Source organism: Cataglyphis hispanica, chromosome 7 (genome assembly GCF_021464435.1).
Source record: "Cataglyphis hispanica isolate Lineage 1 chromosome 7, ULB_Chis1_1.0, whole genome shotgun sequence".
In the NCBI taxonomy this organism is placed as follows: Eukaryota; Metazoa; Arthropoda; class Insecta; order Hymenoptera; family Formicidae; genus Cataglyphis; species Cataglyphis hispanica.
Window position 1 is genome coordinate 2699388 of NC_065960.1, and position 17940 is coordinate 2717327.

Below are 17940 nucleotides of genomic sequence, written 5' to 3' on the forward strand. Positions count from 1 at the left end.
CTCAATTATTATCAATAATGTTGATTTATAAATGTTAAGAATAATAAATCTTTCTAAAACGTAAACAAGGTTTAAATTTTAATTTTCTATAGAAAAGATTTCCAACGCATTTTTCATCTCAATCTCTTCAAAACTTTAATATTTTTTTTATAAAGTTTTTAGTATTAAAGGCTTAAATTATTTCTTTAGATCTAACTGACATTGTTGCAATCCTTAAGTTTTCATATAGCGATTTTAATATATACATCAGATTATATGTCCAATATTTAAAATATCTTTTTTACATATTCAGTATTTCTTTTTTATATTAACATACGAAAACTCAGATTTTAAACTGATAAATGAATATACAGAGTGTCCAAAAATTCGCGCAACACCCTTTAAGGAAAGGTAGAGAGTGTTATTCTGAACAGAAAAGTCCTGTATCATTTTTTTCTATAACACTTAATAAAAGATTATTATTGAGTGAAATCTGGCCTATCGGTCGGTGAGCCGCACGTCTGGTAATGAGCGCTCAGATGTTTATGACAGCTCACCGACGTGCGCCCGGCTGAAGGTCGGCGATGATAGGCCAGACTTCACTCAATAATAACTCTTTTATTAAGCGTTATAGAAAAAAATGGTACAGGACTTTTCTGTTCAGAATAACACTCTCTATCTTTCCTTAAAGGGTGTTGCGCAAATTTTCGGACACTCTGTATATTCGATCTTTCAACAATTCATAAAAATGTTTAAGACGACAAATAATTGAAATACAATAAAAATTACTAATTATATCCGAATGGAACTGTTTAGGATCACCTTTTAAAATTATCCTCGTCTAGCCAGGAAGGCTTTCTTTATTTTGTTTTAATTTAAAAAAAAAAAAAATTATTTGCGTAATCGGGTCGACATCTTAGTCGTTCGTAACGTATCATTTTTATTTCGTTTTGAGGATGGCGATACAATATCACTATCATCCTCCGCAGTCTTCGTATTTTTCTTTTGTACATATCCTTTTCTTTTACCTAAGAAAAAACAAAATTAATTCATACTGTTCATTATCATATTATTTTCAACTGCATGTAACAATTGCTTAGTTACTTATAAGAAAATTACACAGCTACATAAAATAATCGAAAGATAGTACATAGTCGAAATAGACTATAAACTTGGGATACTATAATTTCAATAATGTTTGATTCAATTCGTTATATGCAATTAATTATTTTTTTCTAATATTTATTATAATATAAATATATAGAAAAATATGAATTTTTTTATTATGTATTAATAAATATAACAAATATATACAAATAAATACCATTCTTTGCAGGCGTATTTGCAATATTTGCACTTTCATCGCAGACATCATCATTATTATTTTTCGCGGTTGATCTTGCATGAAAGATCTTTTCACGAGTCAATTTTTTTTTGTTATTTCCCGCTAAGAAAAATAGATATAAACACCTGTACATCTGTATATGTCTAGTTTTGAATGTAAGAAATTAATAAAATTAGCTTTAATTCACTCACATTTTACAATAGATGGATGCTCTATATCTTCCTCAGAATCATTGGAGCTATCTTCCTCAGAATCGTCATCACTTTCATCATATTTGTTCTTATATCTACTTCGACGAGTATTTTTTCTATTTTTTGGCATGATAGATGGTGGTGGCATCAGATGGTTGTCTGCTACTTCCGGGTTTTCTGTTGTTTCGGTCTCTAAAAATTCTTGTATTTTTTCTTCTAACTCTGTGCAAGCGGCACTAGCATCTGCCTTTTTCTTCGTTTGCTCAATGATATTTTGCAATGCCGTTAATACTGGTTTATAATGAATTTTTTCTTTCAATAGCGGTAAACTTTCGATAAGACGCCGTATACCTTTAAAAAATAAGAGAGAAAATAGAGCTAATTGCTTCCAATATAAATTATATTATTGAACATAAGTTACTCTACTTACTCTTTCCACTGAATTGTAAAAGTGAAAGACAATAGGAAAGATCACGCCACTGTCTTTCTGTGGTAGCTAACTTAAATCTAGCGCAAATTTTATCAATTATGGTATCAATTTGTCTTTCTTTCTGCATTAGGCCGAGAATATATCTGCGAATTATAATATCAATGAAGCACCTAAAGTTTTTTCTGCTGGACATACTGAGTTACAATATTTACCTGATGGTTTCCTGAAATCGTTTTTCGTCGAGATTTAATTGAGGATCTGCTAAACGCGATAATATATCGGGCACTATATTATATAAAGCGTTGCCTTTCTGGGCGAGTTGATTGAAGAATTCCTTTGTGTCTTGCTGTATTTGTTTATCCTCATCAATAATGCAAAGGGCTAATTCTGAAACCTGTCCTTTTACTCGAATCATTTCCCTCATTATCAGATTCGATAACATACGAACGCACGTTCTACGCACGTTTACATCCTCATCTCGGAGTCTGCAAATATAAATATTACTCAGTACAATTGTAATTCTGTCAATTTTATTTTTTATAAAAGAAATATATATGTGCATGCATGCACGCGTGTGTAACTATTCTAACTTATAATGCATATATATATATATATATATATATATATATATATATATATATATATATATTTATTTATTTATTTAATTATTATAAAATATATAATCCAATTAATATTAATCAGTATTCGAAAAATATGGATTTTTGAAGGCTGATGAATGAGAATCAATTTACCTGCCATAGATGTGCTTCGACCATGGCTCCACTTGATTGGGAAATCTAGTAGCAAGATCGCTTATTCCGATCAGCATGTTCGATCTTACTCCAGGATATGGTGATCGTTCCAATATAGTAACTAAAAGTTGTAGAGATTGCTCGCAAAATATGGAACTCACTGTCATCATTTTGCTCAACGCGAGCGAACTTGCAGCTTGTAGATTTTCGCTATTATACTTATCGGGATACGTGCATACATCCAATATCAATGGACTGCAATAATTATACTCATGTAAGTTATATACATGTAAGTTGCATGTTTCTATTATGTGAGTAGAGACTATCATTCTTGCGCGATTATTATTCGAATACATACACAAATTTCGCAAGCAAACAATTTCCAGTGACAATCTCGTTTTCAAGCACATTATTCACGAATTCCGCTTCAGCGTCATCTATTGCACCTTCTAAAGCTTCCTCGCCGTTATCCTCGGTGATCGTAGAACTCACCGAGTTGTTTATATTTCGTCGCGCACTTGATGAAACCAACGCACTTGTCGATCTAATATTCGGTGTTGTAAACTCATCTCTTGATTCTTTTTTCTTGCTTTTACGCATCTTACGCACCGCATCTCTACGCTTAAGTTCCTTGTAAACAGACATGTCTAGATGAATCATTTGTCTGATAGCAATATGTCCAATTATATAAAGCAATTTGGAAAGTACAGTGCATGACACACTCAATGCTTCATTCGTTTCCTTATTAGTGAATTGACCCTTTTCGTTGATGTTCAATAACAACTTCTTTATCAATTTTTCAGGTTGATTTGCCAACTAGAATTTAAAATAAAATTTTCACGATATCCCAAATGTATTTAATTAACACATAACAGATCAACTTACATGATATATAACGTTAATTGCATCCGTCGCAAAAGAAATATAAGCGTTCTCATCCGCACTGATAAAGGTATCTATCAATAATATCAGGATTTGTTGGAACATATCGTGATTGTTGGAATATCTATATAATGAGAAAAAATCTTTTTTCATCATCAACTCTAAGAAACTTCGAATTATTTTCCAACAATTTTTAACAAACGTTTACCTCAGAGGCAATTTTTCGATATCCTTGTTATTTTGTTTTATCTTGAATAACATTCTGCAAGTGTCTCGTGCGAAAAGAAGATCGTCTTTCGCGCGCAAACCCAATCCTATTTCTACTAACATATCTACATTATCGATCACTATATTAGGTTCTGCCTGAGCTATCATCGTTAATATCATTAATGAAATTCTACTATTTATTGGTGACGTGTCCGGATACTTCATAGAGAATTTTTCCCATAATACCTGCACATATAGCATTAGTTAATTAATATGCAATTCACATTATAAAAAATTCAAAATAAAAATATTTACAATTAATATATCATTTAATGAAAAGCTATAAATATTATGATTTAAAATTTTTAATAAGTTCAATATATATATATATATATATATATATATATATATATATATATATACTCAGTATTAAATACCTTCAACAATTCGCTGTTTAATTCCTCATTTTCATACCATGTTACAATCAATTGAGCTAAAGCCGGGCTTTGTCCAGGCTGTAATTCCGATAGCAAATTAATCAAACAATTGCTACAAGTTACAGCTATTTGACGGGCAGATTGTTTATCATTATTGATATCAAGATAGATGTTTTTGTAAACCACAGCCACATTATTACGCACAGACTGATCGCGATGGAACACTTGAAAAAGAGCTTCGCGTATAGAACTGGCTGCACCAGTTACTTTGAATTGAAAAGCGGTTCCTAAGAATGTGCACGATTCAATGGCGTCGCCAGCACATGTAGAAAATAACAGCTTCTCCGCTATCGGTATCGCCTTTTCTAATTCAATCGCAAAGTCAAGACAATTCTGCCAAAAAAAATATACAATTAATAAAATTGAAAAGAATCGTTTTATTCATTTTTTATGTCATATACTGTTAAGTAACACATACTGTTAAATAATTTATAACGCGCTTTCGCAATCTTATCTCCTCTTTTTTCTTGTTATCTTGTTCTGATTTACTTGCGTCGATCGTATTCTCCTCTTCGTTATCTGTCAATTTGTTTTCTGATTCTATAAAAATTTTCAGCAAAAAGGCGAATAAACACTCTTCCTTTGCTGCAATGGAAAGATCTTTCATTTCAGGGGCTTCTTCCAATATCATACAAGTCTTCCATAAGTATGTCACAGCCTTCGTGACTTTTCGGTTTAATAATAATTGTCTCACATGTTCGAAAGCATGATCTGCACCAATATTCTCTTTATTCTGTGCACCTAAATTAAATAAAATTATGTATAAAAAATTTTGTAATCTTGCAAATGTTTTCCACAACAAAAATAAAGAAGCTATAAAATGAATAAGTATGTTAATAATGCGTTACAAAGTAATATAACTAACATGATTCATTCATATATTCTGCTTCATTTTCAAAAATTTTCTTTATTGTCGCTTTAATATCTGGTTGTAAAGTATTCCAAAGTTCAAATCTTTGCATATGACCGCGTCCACTAGTACTTGCGATTTGAGCTTGCAACTCTTGCAATTTTTCTTTTTCTTTTTCTAACGAGTCGGAGAGTTCAGCACGAGTTAACTATAATCAAAAAATATATAAAATCAAAAGATCAGTTTAATAATGGAGAAAAGTAATGCGTTATTTCTCGAAGTACAAATACCTTGGCGGCGAAAGGATTGCTTTGCAACATCGTACGCAACAACTGGAGAGCCTGCTTACGAACATTCGCGCTTTTATCTTCTAAGCGCAATGCAGTGGCAGCTAAAAGCTTCCCATATCTGGCTAATGGTACAGCTCCCTCGCAACATAAACGCTGCCATACTTGAAGAACCTTCGATCTGACATAAGCATGAGAATCTAAAATATGATCCTCCAAATTATTTAAACATTCATTGCGTTGCTTTTTCTGTTCATCTGTAAGATCTTCGCCAGTCAACGCTTTTTGCACTACAATACCCAATACTCCAATCACGCAATTTCTCATAGTATAAAACTGTAAAAACAAGATTTTTCTAATTAATTAAACTATCTCTATAACTTTAATTATATATTTAACTTAGTATGTTCCATATTGAACTACTCCATATTGTTCAATCAATAACAAGACAATTATATATACATGCCTCATTAGACAGGTAATCAATGACCTCATCGAGCACAGGAATTATAAGATCGGGTTGCAAGATTGCAATATTCTCGAGAAATGTAGATACATTACGATTTTCCATTTCACCAATTTCGCTCTGTCCGATTTCATTCATCACCTCTTTTATCAAACCTTTACAACCACATTCAGTGGCCATATGTACTATACCAGTCGCTATAGGCACTGCTAGTGCATCACACAATTTCACCAACTGCAGCATTTCAATACATAATATATATATATATATATATATATATATATATATATATATATATATATATAAATTATACATTTTTAAAACAATATATAATTTATAAATAATTTATTCAAACGTATGTGTACCTGAATAATTCTGACAATGCAAGTAATTCCATGATTGTACTTTTTAATCAAAGTTCCCAGAATCTAAGAATAAAGGTATAACATTAAACATTAATATAATAACAAAACCTTAATATAATAATAAAATATTAATATAAGGTTATATATATACAAATAAATGATAATACCTCAAATATAGTTTGTCTTATATGTTTTTGCTTAACATCTTTACTCTGTTCCAATATTTTATAACATATCTGTGCTAATGTCCTGTGCAAATATTGTATAACATTATAAATATTATATATATAATATTGCAGTTTTTGAATTGTGTAACTTACATAACAAATGAATTTTCAACAATTGGTGGTCTCCAAATCTTATACAATGGTATTTGCAGCCATCGATATAAAAGTTCCAAAACTTTCTGCTTAGATTGTTCCCATTCCTCTTCAATATCAGACTTTGCACTTTTTTTAGACTAAAAATGATAAATTAATCTTTAATTCTACAATTTTATAACATCATAATAATACAAACAGTTTTTATACCTTTCCAATGTTGACATTATTTGCATTTTTCATAACACGTTCATCTATATGACCAACAAACCATGAGAACAAATATGCCAGCATATTGTTAATACACAAATATGTTTTTCTGTCCTCTTCCTCTGTAATTTCATTTCCATGATCAAATTTTTCTTCCAATTCATTCACAAGTATTTCCACAGCTAAAAATAATGTTTATATAAATAAATTCAAGTAAGTTATAATATCAAGTAAGTTATTTATTTTAATCAATTACAAATAAGTATATCTATTATAAAATAAAAAGCACTTTTATTTATAATACATAATCTAGATTTTATAAAAAATTACCTTTATGAATCCTATTAAAACCACGCAAGCAGACCACAAGCTCCACTTTACTGCCATGAACAATGATAGAGAAAAATGTGTCAAAATGATCCAAAATAAAATGCAAACCATTTGCTTGCAATGCTGATCGTGTAGCTGTAACACAATTTCAATATTATAAATTATTGAACTATTGTAACACACTGTATTCTATCAACAATCTATTGTTATAAAAGACTTGGAGATTATTTATTATAACTGTAGCAGAGGAACTAATAAATGTAATTTTAACAGTTGAAAATAAGATTTATATATTGCAATTACCATCAAGAGACTGTGTTATCATTCGTAAAGGCACAATCTCTTCAACAAAATATTGTCCGGCATGAGACGTCAAAAGTTCATCCGCGACCAAAGGAATCACGAAATTTTTTATCATTTCGACGTAATTCTGAATGCAACTGTCAGTAAAAATTTTATTTTTTTTGTACTCAATATTTCTTTGTAATAAATATCTTTGAAATAATAGCTCTACACTTCTTTTACGTTTGTATAAGATGTACAATCAAAAGAAATTACTTTGACCGACTGAAGACTAACAGAAACATACATGTGAAATCAGTTTCATTTTTAAATTCACTACTGCCAATCTGTCAAAAATTCACCAGAGATTGTTTTCCAAAATTATATTCCTTGGAGTGAAGTAGTGTTTTAATTATCCAATCAGAACAAGAAATTTTTGTTTCTTTTATCTTGATTGGTCAATCAAATCGGACAAACTCCAAAGTGATATTGGAGACTCCGTGCGGTTATAATAAGAAACTTCAATTTTAGGGTTATCAATACTAAAAAAGTGAATTTTTGTTTTTCTTTAAAACCTTATCGGACTAAGCATAATATGAAAAAGAAAGATAATAAATTATTTCTTTTACAAATTAAAAAAAATTCTAGCTTTTTTATAAAAGAATAAATACTGATAAATCACTTAATAAGTTTGTATATAAAAAATTAATAAATTAATAAATTAATATTACACATTTATATATAATGCAATAATCTCGTATTCATTTCTAAAGAATTAATTATGTACAATTGTATTTGTTTATTTAATAATATTATATTTTTTAGGCTTTAATTGCAGTTTGAATATGTTTTATATAGTTCTCTTGCAGGAGTTTTTATTTTTTTATATGTAGATTTTTTAAAGGATTTGAATAATGTAAATATTACATTTTACATAGGCATAATTACACTTATTTCTTTGTTAAAGATGTATTAAAATTTATGTAAAAAATAATAATTATATATCAGGTATTGAAAAAATTAATTATATAATGTATTAAGCGTTATATATAAAACATAAAAATAATTTAAAAAAACAAAGTTTTTGATTATTATTTTTAGTCTCTATTTCTCTCTTTTTCTCATTTATATAAACATGATAAATACAAAATTTTACATTTATTTTAATTATATTACACCTATGTACTATTCTTTCATGTGCAACTGATTATAATTATTTATTTGTACAAGTTACACTGTCAGGTTATGTGCAAATATAAAATCTATAGTTTTAAAGTACTTCCATATAATCTATATCTGCTCCAATATCAAGAAAGTCATCAGCATAATCTTGGACATGTCTCTGTGTCAATGGATGTTCAGAATGATCTGGATCATCTGTTACTGGGCTAGGTGGTGGATTTGATACTGTACGATCGGAATCTAATGGCATCCTATCCATGCCTTCACCACGTCGTAATCTTGCTTGCTCTGCAATTTGTCTTGTACAGAGTTCCGCCCTTGTTAATAAAGTTGGTAAATCTTTTTCGGATTTACCTATAATTTCAAAAAGAAAAATATATTTATGCATTATCTTATTTTTTCTATACAATTTAACATTTTAATGTTTACTTTTAATAAAACATCATTAAAGTATTGTATAAAATGTCACTTACTTTCAAAGCTTTTCATTAGTTCCTGCGTTTTTTGTCTTCTGTTGTTGGCACCAGCTTTTTTCCTTTGCTCGCTAGTTTCTTTTTGATCATAATAAAATATCTCTCTAATTTTTTCTTGAGGGATATGTTTATCATTTTTTACTAACCAAAAATATACTCCACCAGCAGTTCTTCTACGAGATCCATTCATTATTAACATTCCTCCACTCTCTTCAATTTTTTTGGTTTTTTGGAAAAAATCAATAGCTTTCTCTTTACCAATTATATCCACCACTCGTCCTATAAAATATGTAAATATTATAAATACAACTTCTAATGTTTATATATAAAAAGTAAAAACAATATTTCTTACAATTTTTAAATCTTTGATATTGCACTATTATTACAATATCAAATAAAAACAAATTTAATAATAAAAATTTTCTTGGATTTAAAGGAGAAGTAAATTATCTGTATAAATTTCTCAACCTGGCAAATTCATTTTCTCAATTACTTATTACTTAAAACCAATTGGCATTTTATAAATTTTCTTAAACAAAAATCGAAATCCGACTTTGTTAAACAATTTGTCATTAAAATTGAATGTAATAAAAGTGAATGTACCAGGAAAAGAATAATAATATAGAAGCATTAATATATAGACACTTACTTATGAGAAGATCTTTTTTCTCACTGAGTTTAGTTGTTATATCTATAGCAATGTCAGCATCTGTTGAATCCACAGTTGTAGATAAGTCTGCTACTATTCTAACAGAACCTTTCTGATTGTCAGAATCCGTGGAGTATTTCCTTTTTCCTAACCTAAGTTTTAAATTATGTCTGTCTGAATTTGTTCTCTTGTTAGTTAATCTCCGTTCAATATCTTCTTCATCACCAGAACTATTATTATTACAAGATTCTCTGTCATTATGTGTATATCGCAAAGTAAAATTATAACTTTCAACACTACGTTCTTGATACAATTTTTTTGTAACACCAAATGATATTAAGTCCTCAGTCAAAGATTCTTCCTGCATTTGTTTACACCATACTTTATATTTATCATTTTTAGTTGTGCAATCCTTTGATAAGTTATGCTTCTTTAATTTAAGTTTAGCTTTTTTAATGTTAGTATGTGTGGAATCTGAATCAGAATCACTTTCAGAATCTGCAGAATTATCAGAGTCATCATTGTATCGCATGTTTGTACATATATCTGTGACAGGTGCCACATAAGGTCTTTGCAAAACATTATATGTCCCGAAAACATCGTTTGGCTATACAAAAAAAAAAAAGAAAATAATTATTAAAAAATACATTCTTATAAACATGATATAATGACATCCTGCATTGCAATATACTAATATGCCTAAACTATGATAAAATAAGATTATAATAAAAAAATATAAAGAAATTATATTCTGTGCAATTATAATTAAATTGTTAATTAAGAAAATAAAATTCATCTATTGCATAGTGAGCTTATATAATAGGTTAGATTTTTATGAAAATTTTTCTGTGACTGACCTCATCATCAACGATTTCACCATCTTCCAATTCCAATGGTTCTGCTTCCATGCTTCTTATTAGAAATTATTATTATTATTATTATATTTATCCTTTTGTATAGAGAGAAATGTGAAAGAGACGTTTTATAAAATCAATACTTTCGATCAGTATCATAAAACAATTACATATTATACACACACACACACACACACTTTTTCTCTTTTTTCGCAAACGATGATGCTCAATCAATCTCAATATTAATATTTATATTAATGTACAGTATTTGTTTTTTGATTTCTCTGACATGGATACGAGAAATTTTTACTACTAACAACCAACAACCTATTTTTCATGCATTAAACATAAAGCTAGCCTAGAGAGATGCTCTCCTTGTACATTCTTTCTTTCTTCGTGATATTTGCTCATAGACATATCAAATACCATAGAATAGCGTCTGCGTCTGTTAGTGCTTGCGCTATTTACGCATGCGCGAGCTTATCCCTCCAATTCACAATTCGCAACAGAGTTCCGAATCCGAATTGCGCCGCGAATGCCTAATGTCCGAGGCACATCGAAACTGTTGAAACAGAGTTTACTGATTATAAGTTTATATGAATGATATCTTTCAAAATCCATTTATTTATATTGTTTTTATCGAAACAAAACGATGCCGAAAGTAAATACGATACTTAATTATTTCACATCTCCAAAAAATGTCAAAAAGCCGGAGGTGAAAAAAGAGCAGGTAGAAAATTCGCGGACACCCAAGACAGAACAAAGGAAAAAAGGTTTGTCTCGAAAAAGATTTTTCAGAAAATTTATTATGAAACATACGTTAAACACGTGTGTATGGAGATAAAATAAATTCTCGCTTTATACATTATTTTTTCCAGCATTATGTATGTAAAATTGCAATTCATATGATTTAGATATAAAATCCACTTACATGTGATTGCTTACATATTATGACCTTTGATTTATCTTAAATATTTATTAAGATTTTATAATTAGAGCATAAGTCACAATTACATATGTTATATATAATTTAAAAGTTGTTATAATTTTTGTGATTATTATAAATATATTATATTATGATTATACACACAGAGCTCAATGGAAATAATGGAAAAGAAAATCAAAATTCTAATGATAGAAAAAGATTACATAAAAAGAATGACGATAAGAAAGAAAATGAGCCCGTAAAAATTAAAAGAAGGCGCCTAATTATTCCTGATGATGATTCTGATGAAGATATTGAAAATGAATTCAAGCCAGGTTTGTAAATTATATAAATAATAATATTCTTGAATTATTATGTTAAGAAAGTATTCAAAATAGACATATACATATATTATATATATATATATATAATATTTACCATTACAGATTCCAAATGTGAAGAATCTGAGTCAATTTCGGAAGGAGACGTAGAGGATGAATCTTCAACAGAAACAGAAGAAGATACACCAAAAGTAAGAATAATATATTTCAAGTGTCTCTAAATATTAATATTGTTATGAGAAAAGTTGTATTTAATATTCTTATATTTTCTTTTTCTTTTTTTTTAAGAAAAAAAGAAAGACATCCAGTGTTATGTCCAAACTCAAACAAGCAAATAATTCATCTAATAAAGTAAGTATATAATTAATTGCAAAATTGATGCTTTTACATTTAATTTTTATTTCTATGGTTAATGTATATTTGTGATTCTTTAATTTTAATGACATATTTGATATTTTAGGATAAAAAAGAATTGAAACAGTCTGCACATATTCAGAATCAGACTATAAATAATGGAATTGCTGCTGCACATATTTGGCCTCACTTGAAATTAGATTTTCTGCAGCCAGACAAAATAAGAGACATACAGAGGAGAACATTAAAAGATCCAAATTATGATCCTAGGACGCTTTATGTACCAATTGATTTCTTAAACAATCAAACTCCTGTAAGGATTTTATCATTAAGCTATTTACTATCATTAACATTGACAATCATTAAATCATAAAATTTGTTTAGGCAATGAGGCAGTGGTGGGAATTAAAAAGTAAGCATTTTAACTGTGTACTTTTTTTCAAAGTCGGCAAATTCTACGAGTTGTATCACATGGATGCAGTTATAAGTGTTAATGAGCTTAGCCTCACATATATGCGAGTAAGTCTATACATATTAAGAATGTCTTAATATGTATGTCTATACATATTAAGTTACTCTTGATGAATCTATTTTGTGACTCATTACTTATTATTAAAGGGTGAATTTGCACACTCTGGATTTCCTGAAATCGGCTATGGTCGTTATTCGGCGAGCCTCATAGAAAGAGGTTACAAAGTTGCGCGAGTCGAGCAAACTGAAAATCCGGAGATGATGGCAGCGCGCTGCAGCAAAAGTATGAAGTCTCACAAAACAATACATTTTATTACATATAGAAGCATATGTATTTCAATTATAATTATGCAGGCTGTTTTTCATAAGTTGCATTAATTAATTATAGTGTTATTAAGTGAAAATTCAGTAAAAAAAGTCCGCTTTTTTCTGCAATGCTTATACAAAGAATTATTAAAAATATAAGATTATTTTTTTTCTTTCTTTCTCTATGTGCATGAAGGTTTATTTTATGCTTTTCTAAAGAATGGCAACAATCAAAAATGGATCTCATTTAAAAATTTGTTCTTATTTATGCATTGCAGAAAAAAGACTTTAGGACTTTCCAACTTTTTTTTTTTATTAAGACATGTCACTACTTAGTGAGCATAAATTATATAAAATATTTCATCCATTATATGAATGATAGATATTTGTATCTTTTTTTTCTTTTGCAGTGACTAAATCAACAAAATTCGATAAAGTTGTAAAGCGAGAAATTTGTCAAATCAGTACAAGAGGAACTAGAGTATATACTCCATTAGATGTGGAAGCATCTACACCAAACTCCAATTATCTGTTATCTTTAGTAGAAAAATGCGATCCTGGTCAGACAACCAGCTCTTTCGGAGTATGCTTTATAGACACAACAATAGGCGAATTTAATCTCAGTCAATTTGACGATGATTATTGCAATTCCAGATTGTTGACTTTGCTGGCTCATCATCCACCAGTGCATGTATGATACACAAATCATAAATTAAATTATTGTTAATCATATTATTACAAATGGTGATTTCTGTTTCCAGATAATATACGAACGCGGTAATCTATCGCGAAAAACTTTGCAGCTTATAAATAACACTCTACCAGCAGCACTAAAAGAATCGTTACAACGCGAAGCACACTTCTGGTCTGCTACAACTACATTAAAAGTTAGTATAGATAACAGATAATGTTTATAATTATTGTTTCTATATAAATGTAATATATTGGTATATTTTTTTGTGTATATACATAGTATTTATTATATATAAAAAATATTTTTTCCTCTTTTTTTTTTTTTAAGAATCTTCATGAAGGCGATTATTTCAAGAAAGAGAAAGATTCCAACTTTGCATGGCCTGAAGGTTTAAAATCATATCTTAATGAAGGTATTTATATATAATCATAATTGGGAAATTTTTACATATTTTATATATTTGTTATACCTAATATTTGATTATTATATTAGGAGATAGCTTGGGTTTAACACCAGCCAATGACAAAGAATTAGCAGTACATGCATTAGGAGGATGTGTGTATTTATTGAAAGAGTTTCTGCTCGAACAGCAACTATTGGCACAAGGTTGCTTTAATACTTACATTCCACCGGATTTCTCAGCTGCAAACAATCGCGCAGGTCTCAATTATACAAATACCATGGTGATAGATGCTGTTACAATAAAAAATTTAAGACTTTTTGGAGAGAATTCGCTCAATAGTATTTTGGATCGTTGTTGTACTGCATTTGGCAAAAGGTTAATCTTATATACTGTTTTGTTATCCTTTATTCTATTCATTGACAAAATATATATATTTTTCTTGTAGATTGTTGCATGAATGGATCTGTAGGCCATCTTGTCGTAAAGACATTATAATGAAACGTCAGGAAGCTGTGCAGGAATTGGTAGATCGAATCGACATAATACAATCAGCTCGCGCAATTTTGTCAACTCTACCGGATCTTGAAAGATTATTAAGCAAGTAAGTTACAAAAAATTTTACTTAGAATGACAAATTTTGGAAATTTATATATATATGTACAAAAAATAGTTTTTGTGTGCTTGTATGCATGTATAAAATATTTTATAAAATATTCATTTGATCTTATCTTAATACTTTATATATACAAAGAAAAGTGGAGTTGCATGAGAAAAAACAATTTTCATTAAGAAAATAGAATTCTTGTTCGTGCTGAGAGTTCAGCAGCATCTTATATATAATATGAAAAGTACCAATAAATCTCTTAACTTAAAAAAGATATGTTTCCATCTTTAATAGTTATTTAGAAAATGACTTGTAATAATTTATATGAGAAATTCTATATATATCTTTTGTTTTAACAGAATACATGCTCAGGGAAATGCAGCTAGAATGAAAAATCATCCTGATGGCAGAGCCATAATGTTCGAAGGTCCAACATATTCGAAGAGGATAATTGTAGAGTTTACCATGACACTTGCTAAATTTGAAGAAATATTGAAATTTATTGAGCTGTTTAATGGTATGCTTATTTTACTTTTATGTATATTTTATTTTACCAAATTTTACATACAATGATTCCATGGTTGTTTTTTTACAGATTTTAAAAGTAAGTTAATAAGCCTTTGTACCCAATATGAACCAGATGGTGATTTCCCTCATTTAAGGGAAATATTAGATTACTTTAAGGTAGCGTTTTTATTTTTATTGATTCCTCTGATTATTTGTTTCTTTTTTTACTATATATATGGATACATTTATTTCAGACTGCATTTGATCATGAAGAAGCCAAAAAACAAGGTTGCATTGTTCCCAAAAGAGGAGTAGATGCCGAGTATGATTTAGTCTTGGAGGAACTTGCAAAGAACAAAAAAGATTTAGACAGATATTTAGAAAAACAAAAACAGCATTTTGATTCAAATATAACATTTTTTGGAACAGATAAAAAACGTTATCAAATCGAGATTCCTGAGTCGCGAGTTAAGAAAGTTGGTCCTGGATATGAACTACAGTCACAAAGAAAAGGTTTTAAACGTTATTATACTGCCGAGGCAAAGGTAAAAATAATAATAATTTATATTTTCAATTTATAGTTTTTGTTTTTTTATGATAAAATATCTTTAAGAATATACACAATTAATTTTGATTATCGCAGGAACTTTTAGCAAGACAGATAAATATAGAAGAGCAGAGAGATAAAGTACTGAAGGATCTTAACAGGAGAATATTTGCACAATTTAGTGAAAAATATGATATGTGGCATAAAGCTATTTACAAAGTGGCGACCATGGACGTATTCATTTCTCTCGCGGATTACGCTCGAAACGGCGATATGTGTATACCGGAGATTCATGATGGATTAGATGGTGAGGTAATGGAATCGTTAGATATTGCTTTTTAATATTATTCATCGAAACAATATGGCATCGAATTTAATTCTTACAGATATTCATCAAGATAAAAGACGGAAAACATCCTTGTATTGTATCTGATAACTTTATTCCCAATGATACACTATTGGCATGTGATGACGCTGCCTCCTTTATGATTCTGACAGGACCGAACATGGGAGGCAAATCAACTCTCATGCGTCAAGTCGGCTTAATCACGATCATGGCCCAAATAGTAAGTTCCACGAGAAAAATGCGCAAATGAAATTAGAATTATGAGTTATAAATATGTAAAATGTGAATTTAATTTTCTTGTGTTAATAGGGCAGCTATGTCCCAGCTAGTTCATGTTGCATAACATTAGTGGATCGTATTTTCACACGTTTGGGTGCTAATGATGATATTCTGACTGGTCAGAGCACATTCTTGGTTGAACTAAACGAAACTGCCACGATGTTGCAACATGCTACGCCCTATTCATTGGTTCTTCTCGACGAATTGGGTAAAGATAATTTTATATAACTTGATTATTGCTTTATTAATTTCTTTCTTTAAATATGAAATTGATAGAAACTATTCCTTAAATTAATAAAAAAATATATCTTTATTCTAGGACGCGGCACATCAACCTATGATGGCACGGCAATAGCGGCTTCGGTTGTCGATGCGTTGACTAAGTTAAAATGTCGCACATTATTCTCGACTCATTATCATTCTTTGGTTGAGGATTACAAAACCAATACAGAGGTCACGTTAGCCCATATGGTGAGAAAATCTTAGTTAAAATAATAAAAATCTTTTATTCAAAAGTATATGTATTGATTTATGTATTGTTATTTTACACATACTTATTTATATCAATGTATATTTATAGAAATATAAAGTGTTCTTCAATAAATTTTAATTTTTTTAGGCATGCATGGTAGAAACGAATGAAGAAGAAAACGTATCACAAGAGACAGTGACATTCTTATACAAGCTTAATGAAGGAGCTTGTCCGAAATCTTATGGATTCAATGCTGCTCGATTAGCAGGAATACCATCTATTATCACAAAGAAAGCGCACGAGATAGCCAGCAAGATAGAACAAGAAACTAATGACAAACACATTTTTATTGCTCTTTGTAAAGCCAACAGTGCTCAAATAAGGAATTTTATTACTGCTCTTTAATATGCCAAATATACATTATTATGCATACATGTTGAATAAATACTCGTATAATCGTTTCAATGATATAATCATCTAATAAATCATATCTATTCATGACTATTAAAAGAATAATCATTTTTACAGCTAGATTTATAAATTGTAAGTATCCTTAAACAAATTAGTTACTAATACGGAAATAATATTAAAAAATAGATACACTGTTCACACATAGGTTACACCGTTCCAGGAAGAAACAAAGCAAACTAATTTGCTTATAAAATTTTATTCATCATTATCAGAGTATAAAAAGGCTACTTTTATGACAAATATATATATATATATATATTATGTGTGTTATAATTTAATTTTACTCACATCAAACCATTGCGTAAAAATTTATATAAAAAAAATTAAACGTGCACGGCTTTTTGGTGTAAAATAAATACATTCATGTACTACACCCGCTACACTATCGTAAAAAAGCGAAGTGATGACGAAAATATATTAAAATACATGATTTAAGAGTGGGAAATAAAGTATCGTCTCTAGACGCGCGCGTTTCATATAAATTATGCGATGACGATATTCCCTTTTTAATTTTTGAGAAATTTCTGATTGTATGACAATTAAAAATATATTTATCTTATTAAATAGGATTGGTATATCTTTTTCGTTGTTAAAAAGGATAATTCGCGAGAAAAAAATGAGGTGATATCTCTTCGTTGATACCTCGCGTTCTGTTCAGTGTTAATAAAT

At 29.3% G+C, this 17940-nt stretch overlaps 3 protein-coding genes across 3 annotated transcripts; 1 reads left to right on the forward strand and 2 right to left on the reverse strand.

Moving 5' to 3' along the window:
- Positions 1-65: 65 nt before the first annotated feature.
- Positions 66-7692, reverse strand: LOC126851198 (condensin complex subunit 1). The gene is made up of 20 exons (XM_050594894.1): positions 7415-7692; positions 7112-7246; positions 6782-6963; positions 6572-6711; positions 6419-6500; positions 6252-6314; positions 5887-6120; positions 5424-5756; positions 5149-5341; positions 4702-5024; positions 4224-4616; positions 3788-4032; positions 3583-3703; positions 3056-3513; positions 2698-2952; positions 2158-2430; positions 1946-2088; positions 1516-1866; positions 1304-1426; positions 66-1007 (listed from the first exon to the last, which is right to left on the reverse strand). The coding sequence occupies exons 1-20, from the start codon at positions 7527-7529 to the stop codon at positions 871-873; spliced, it is 4299 nt and encodes a 1432-aa protein (XP_050450851.1). The 5' UTR covers positions 7530-7692; the 3' UTR covers positions 66-870.
- Positions 7693-8474: 782 nt separating this feature from the next.
- LOC126851214 (phosphorylated adapter RNA export protein) lies at positions 8475-10911 on the reverse strand. Its single transcript, XM_050594926.1, has 4 exons — positions 10555-10911; positions 9698-10304; positions 9049-9327; positions 8475-8929 (listed from the first exon to the last, which is right to left on the reverse strand). Exons 1-4 carry the CDS (start codon positions 10603-10605, stop codon positions 8664-8666), a joined length of 1203 nt encoding a protein of 400 aa, XP_050450883.1. The 5' UTR covers positions 10606-10911; the 3' UTR covers positions 8475-8663.
- Positions 10912-11074: 163 nt separating this feature from the next.
- Positions 11075-17784, forward strand: LOC126851200 (probable DNA mismatch repair protein Msh6). Its single transcript, XM_050594897.1, has 20 exons — positions 11075-11324; positions 11644-11811; positions 11923-12008; positions 12106-12168; positions 12278-12484; positions 12556-12690; positions 12790-12925; positions 13359-13639; positions 13710-13835; positions 13970-14054; positions 14135-14420; positions 14491-14646; positions 15009-15166; positions 15245-15333; positions 15411-15701; positions 15800-16015; positions 16090-16269; positions 16359-16536; positions 16648-16799; positions 16948-17784. The coding sequence occupies exons 1-20, from the start codon at positions 11204-11206 to the stop codon at positions 17203-17205; spliced, it is 3372 nt and encodes a 1123-aa protein (XP_050450854.1). The 5' UTR covers positions 11075-11203; the 3' UTR covers positions 17206-17784.
- The last annotated feature ends 156 nt before the right edge of the window (positions 17785-17940 follow it).

Bases quoted from the DNA above. Each gene is read 5' to 3' on its own strand.
- LOC126851198 (XM_050594894.1), bottom strand. From the start codon at position 7,529: ATGATAAAAAATTTCGTGATTCCTTTGGTCGCGGATGAACTTTTGACG. The intron at 7,247-7,414 runs GTAATTGCAATA...ATTGTGTTACAG, and splicing joins GATAACACAGTCTCTTGATG to CTACACGATCAGCATTGCAA. The intron at 2,431-2,697 runs GTAAATTGATTC...TTATATTTGCAG, and splicing joins TCGAAGCACATCTATGGCAG to ACTCCGAGATGAGGATGTAA.
- LOC126851214 (XM_050594926.1), bottom strand. From the start codon at position 10,605: ATGGAAGCAGAACCATTGGAATTGGAAGATGGTGAAATCGTTGATGAT. The intron at 10,305-10,554 runs GTCAGTCACAGA...TTTTTTGTATAG, and splicing joins GTGAAATCGTTGATGATGAG to CCAAACGATGTTTTCGGGAC. The intron at 9,328-9,697 runs GTAAGTGTCTAT...CATATTTTATAG, and splicing joins GAAAAAAGATCTTCTCATAA to GACGAGTGGTGGATATAATT.
- LOC126851200 (XM_050594897.1), top strand. From the start codon at position 11,204: ATGCCGAAAGTAAATACGATACTTAATTATTTCACATCTCCAAAAAAT. The intron at 12,009-12,105 runs GTAAGAATAATA...TTTTTTTTTAAG, and splicing joins CAGAAGAAGATACACCAAAA to AAAAAAAGAAAGACATCCAG. The intron at 15,334-15,410 runs GTAGCGTTTTTA...CATTTATTTCAG, and splicing joins AAATATTAGATTACTTTAAG to ACTGCATTTGATCATGAAGA.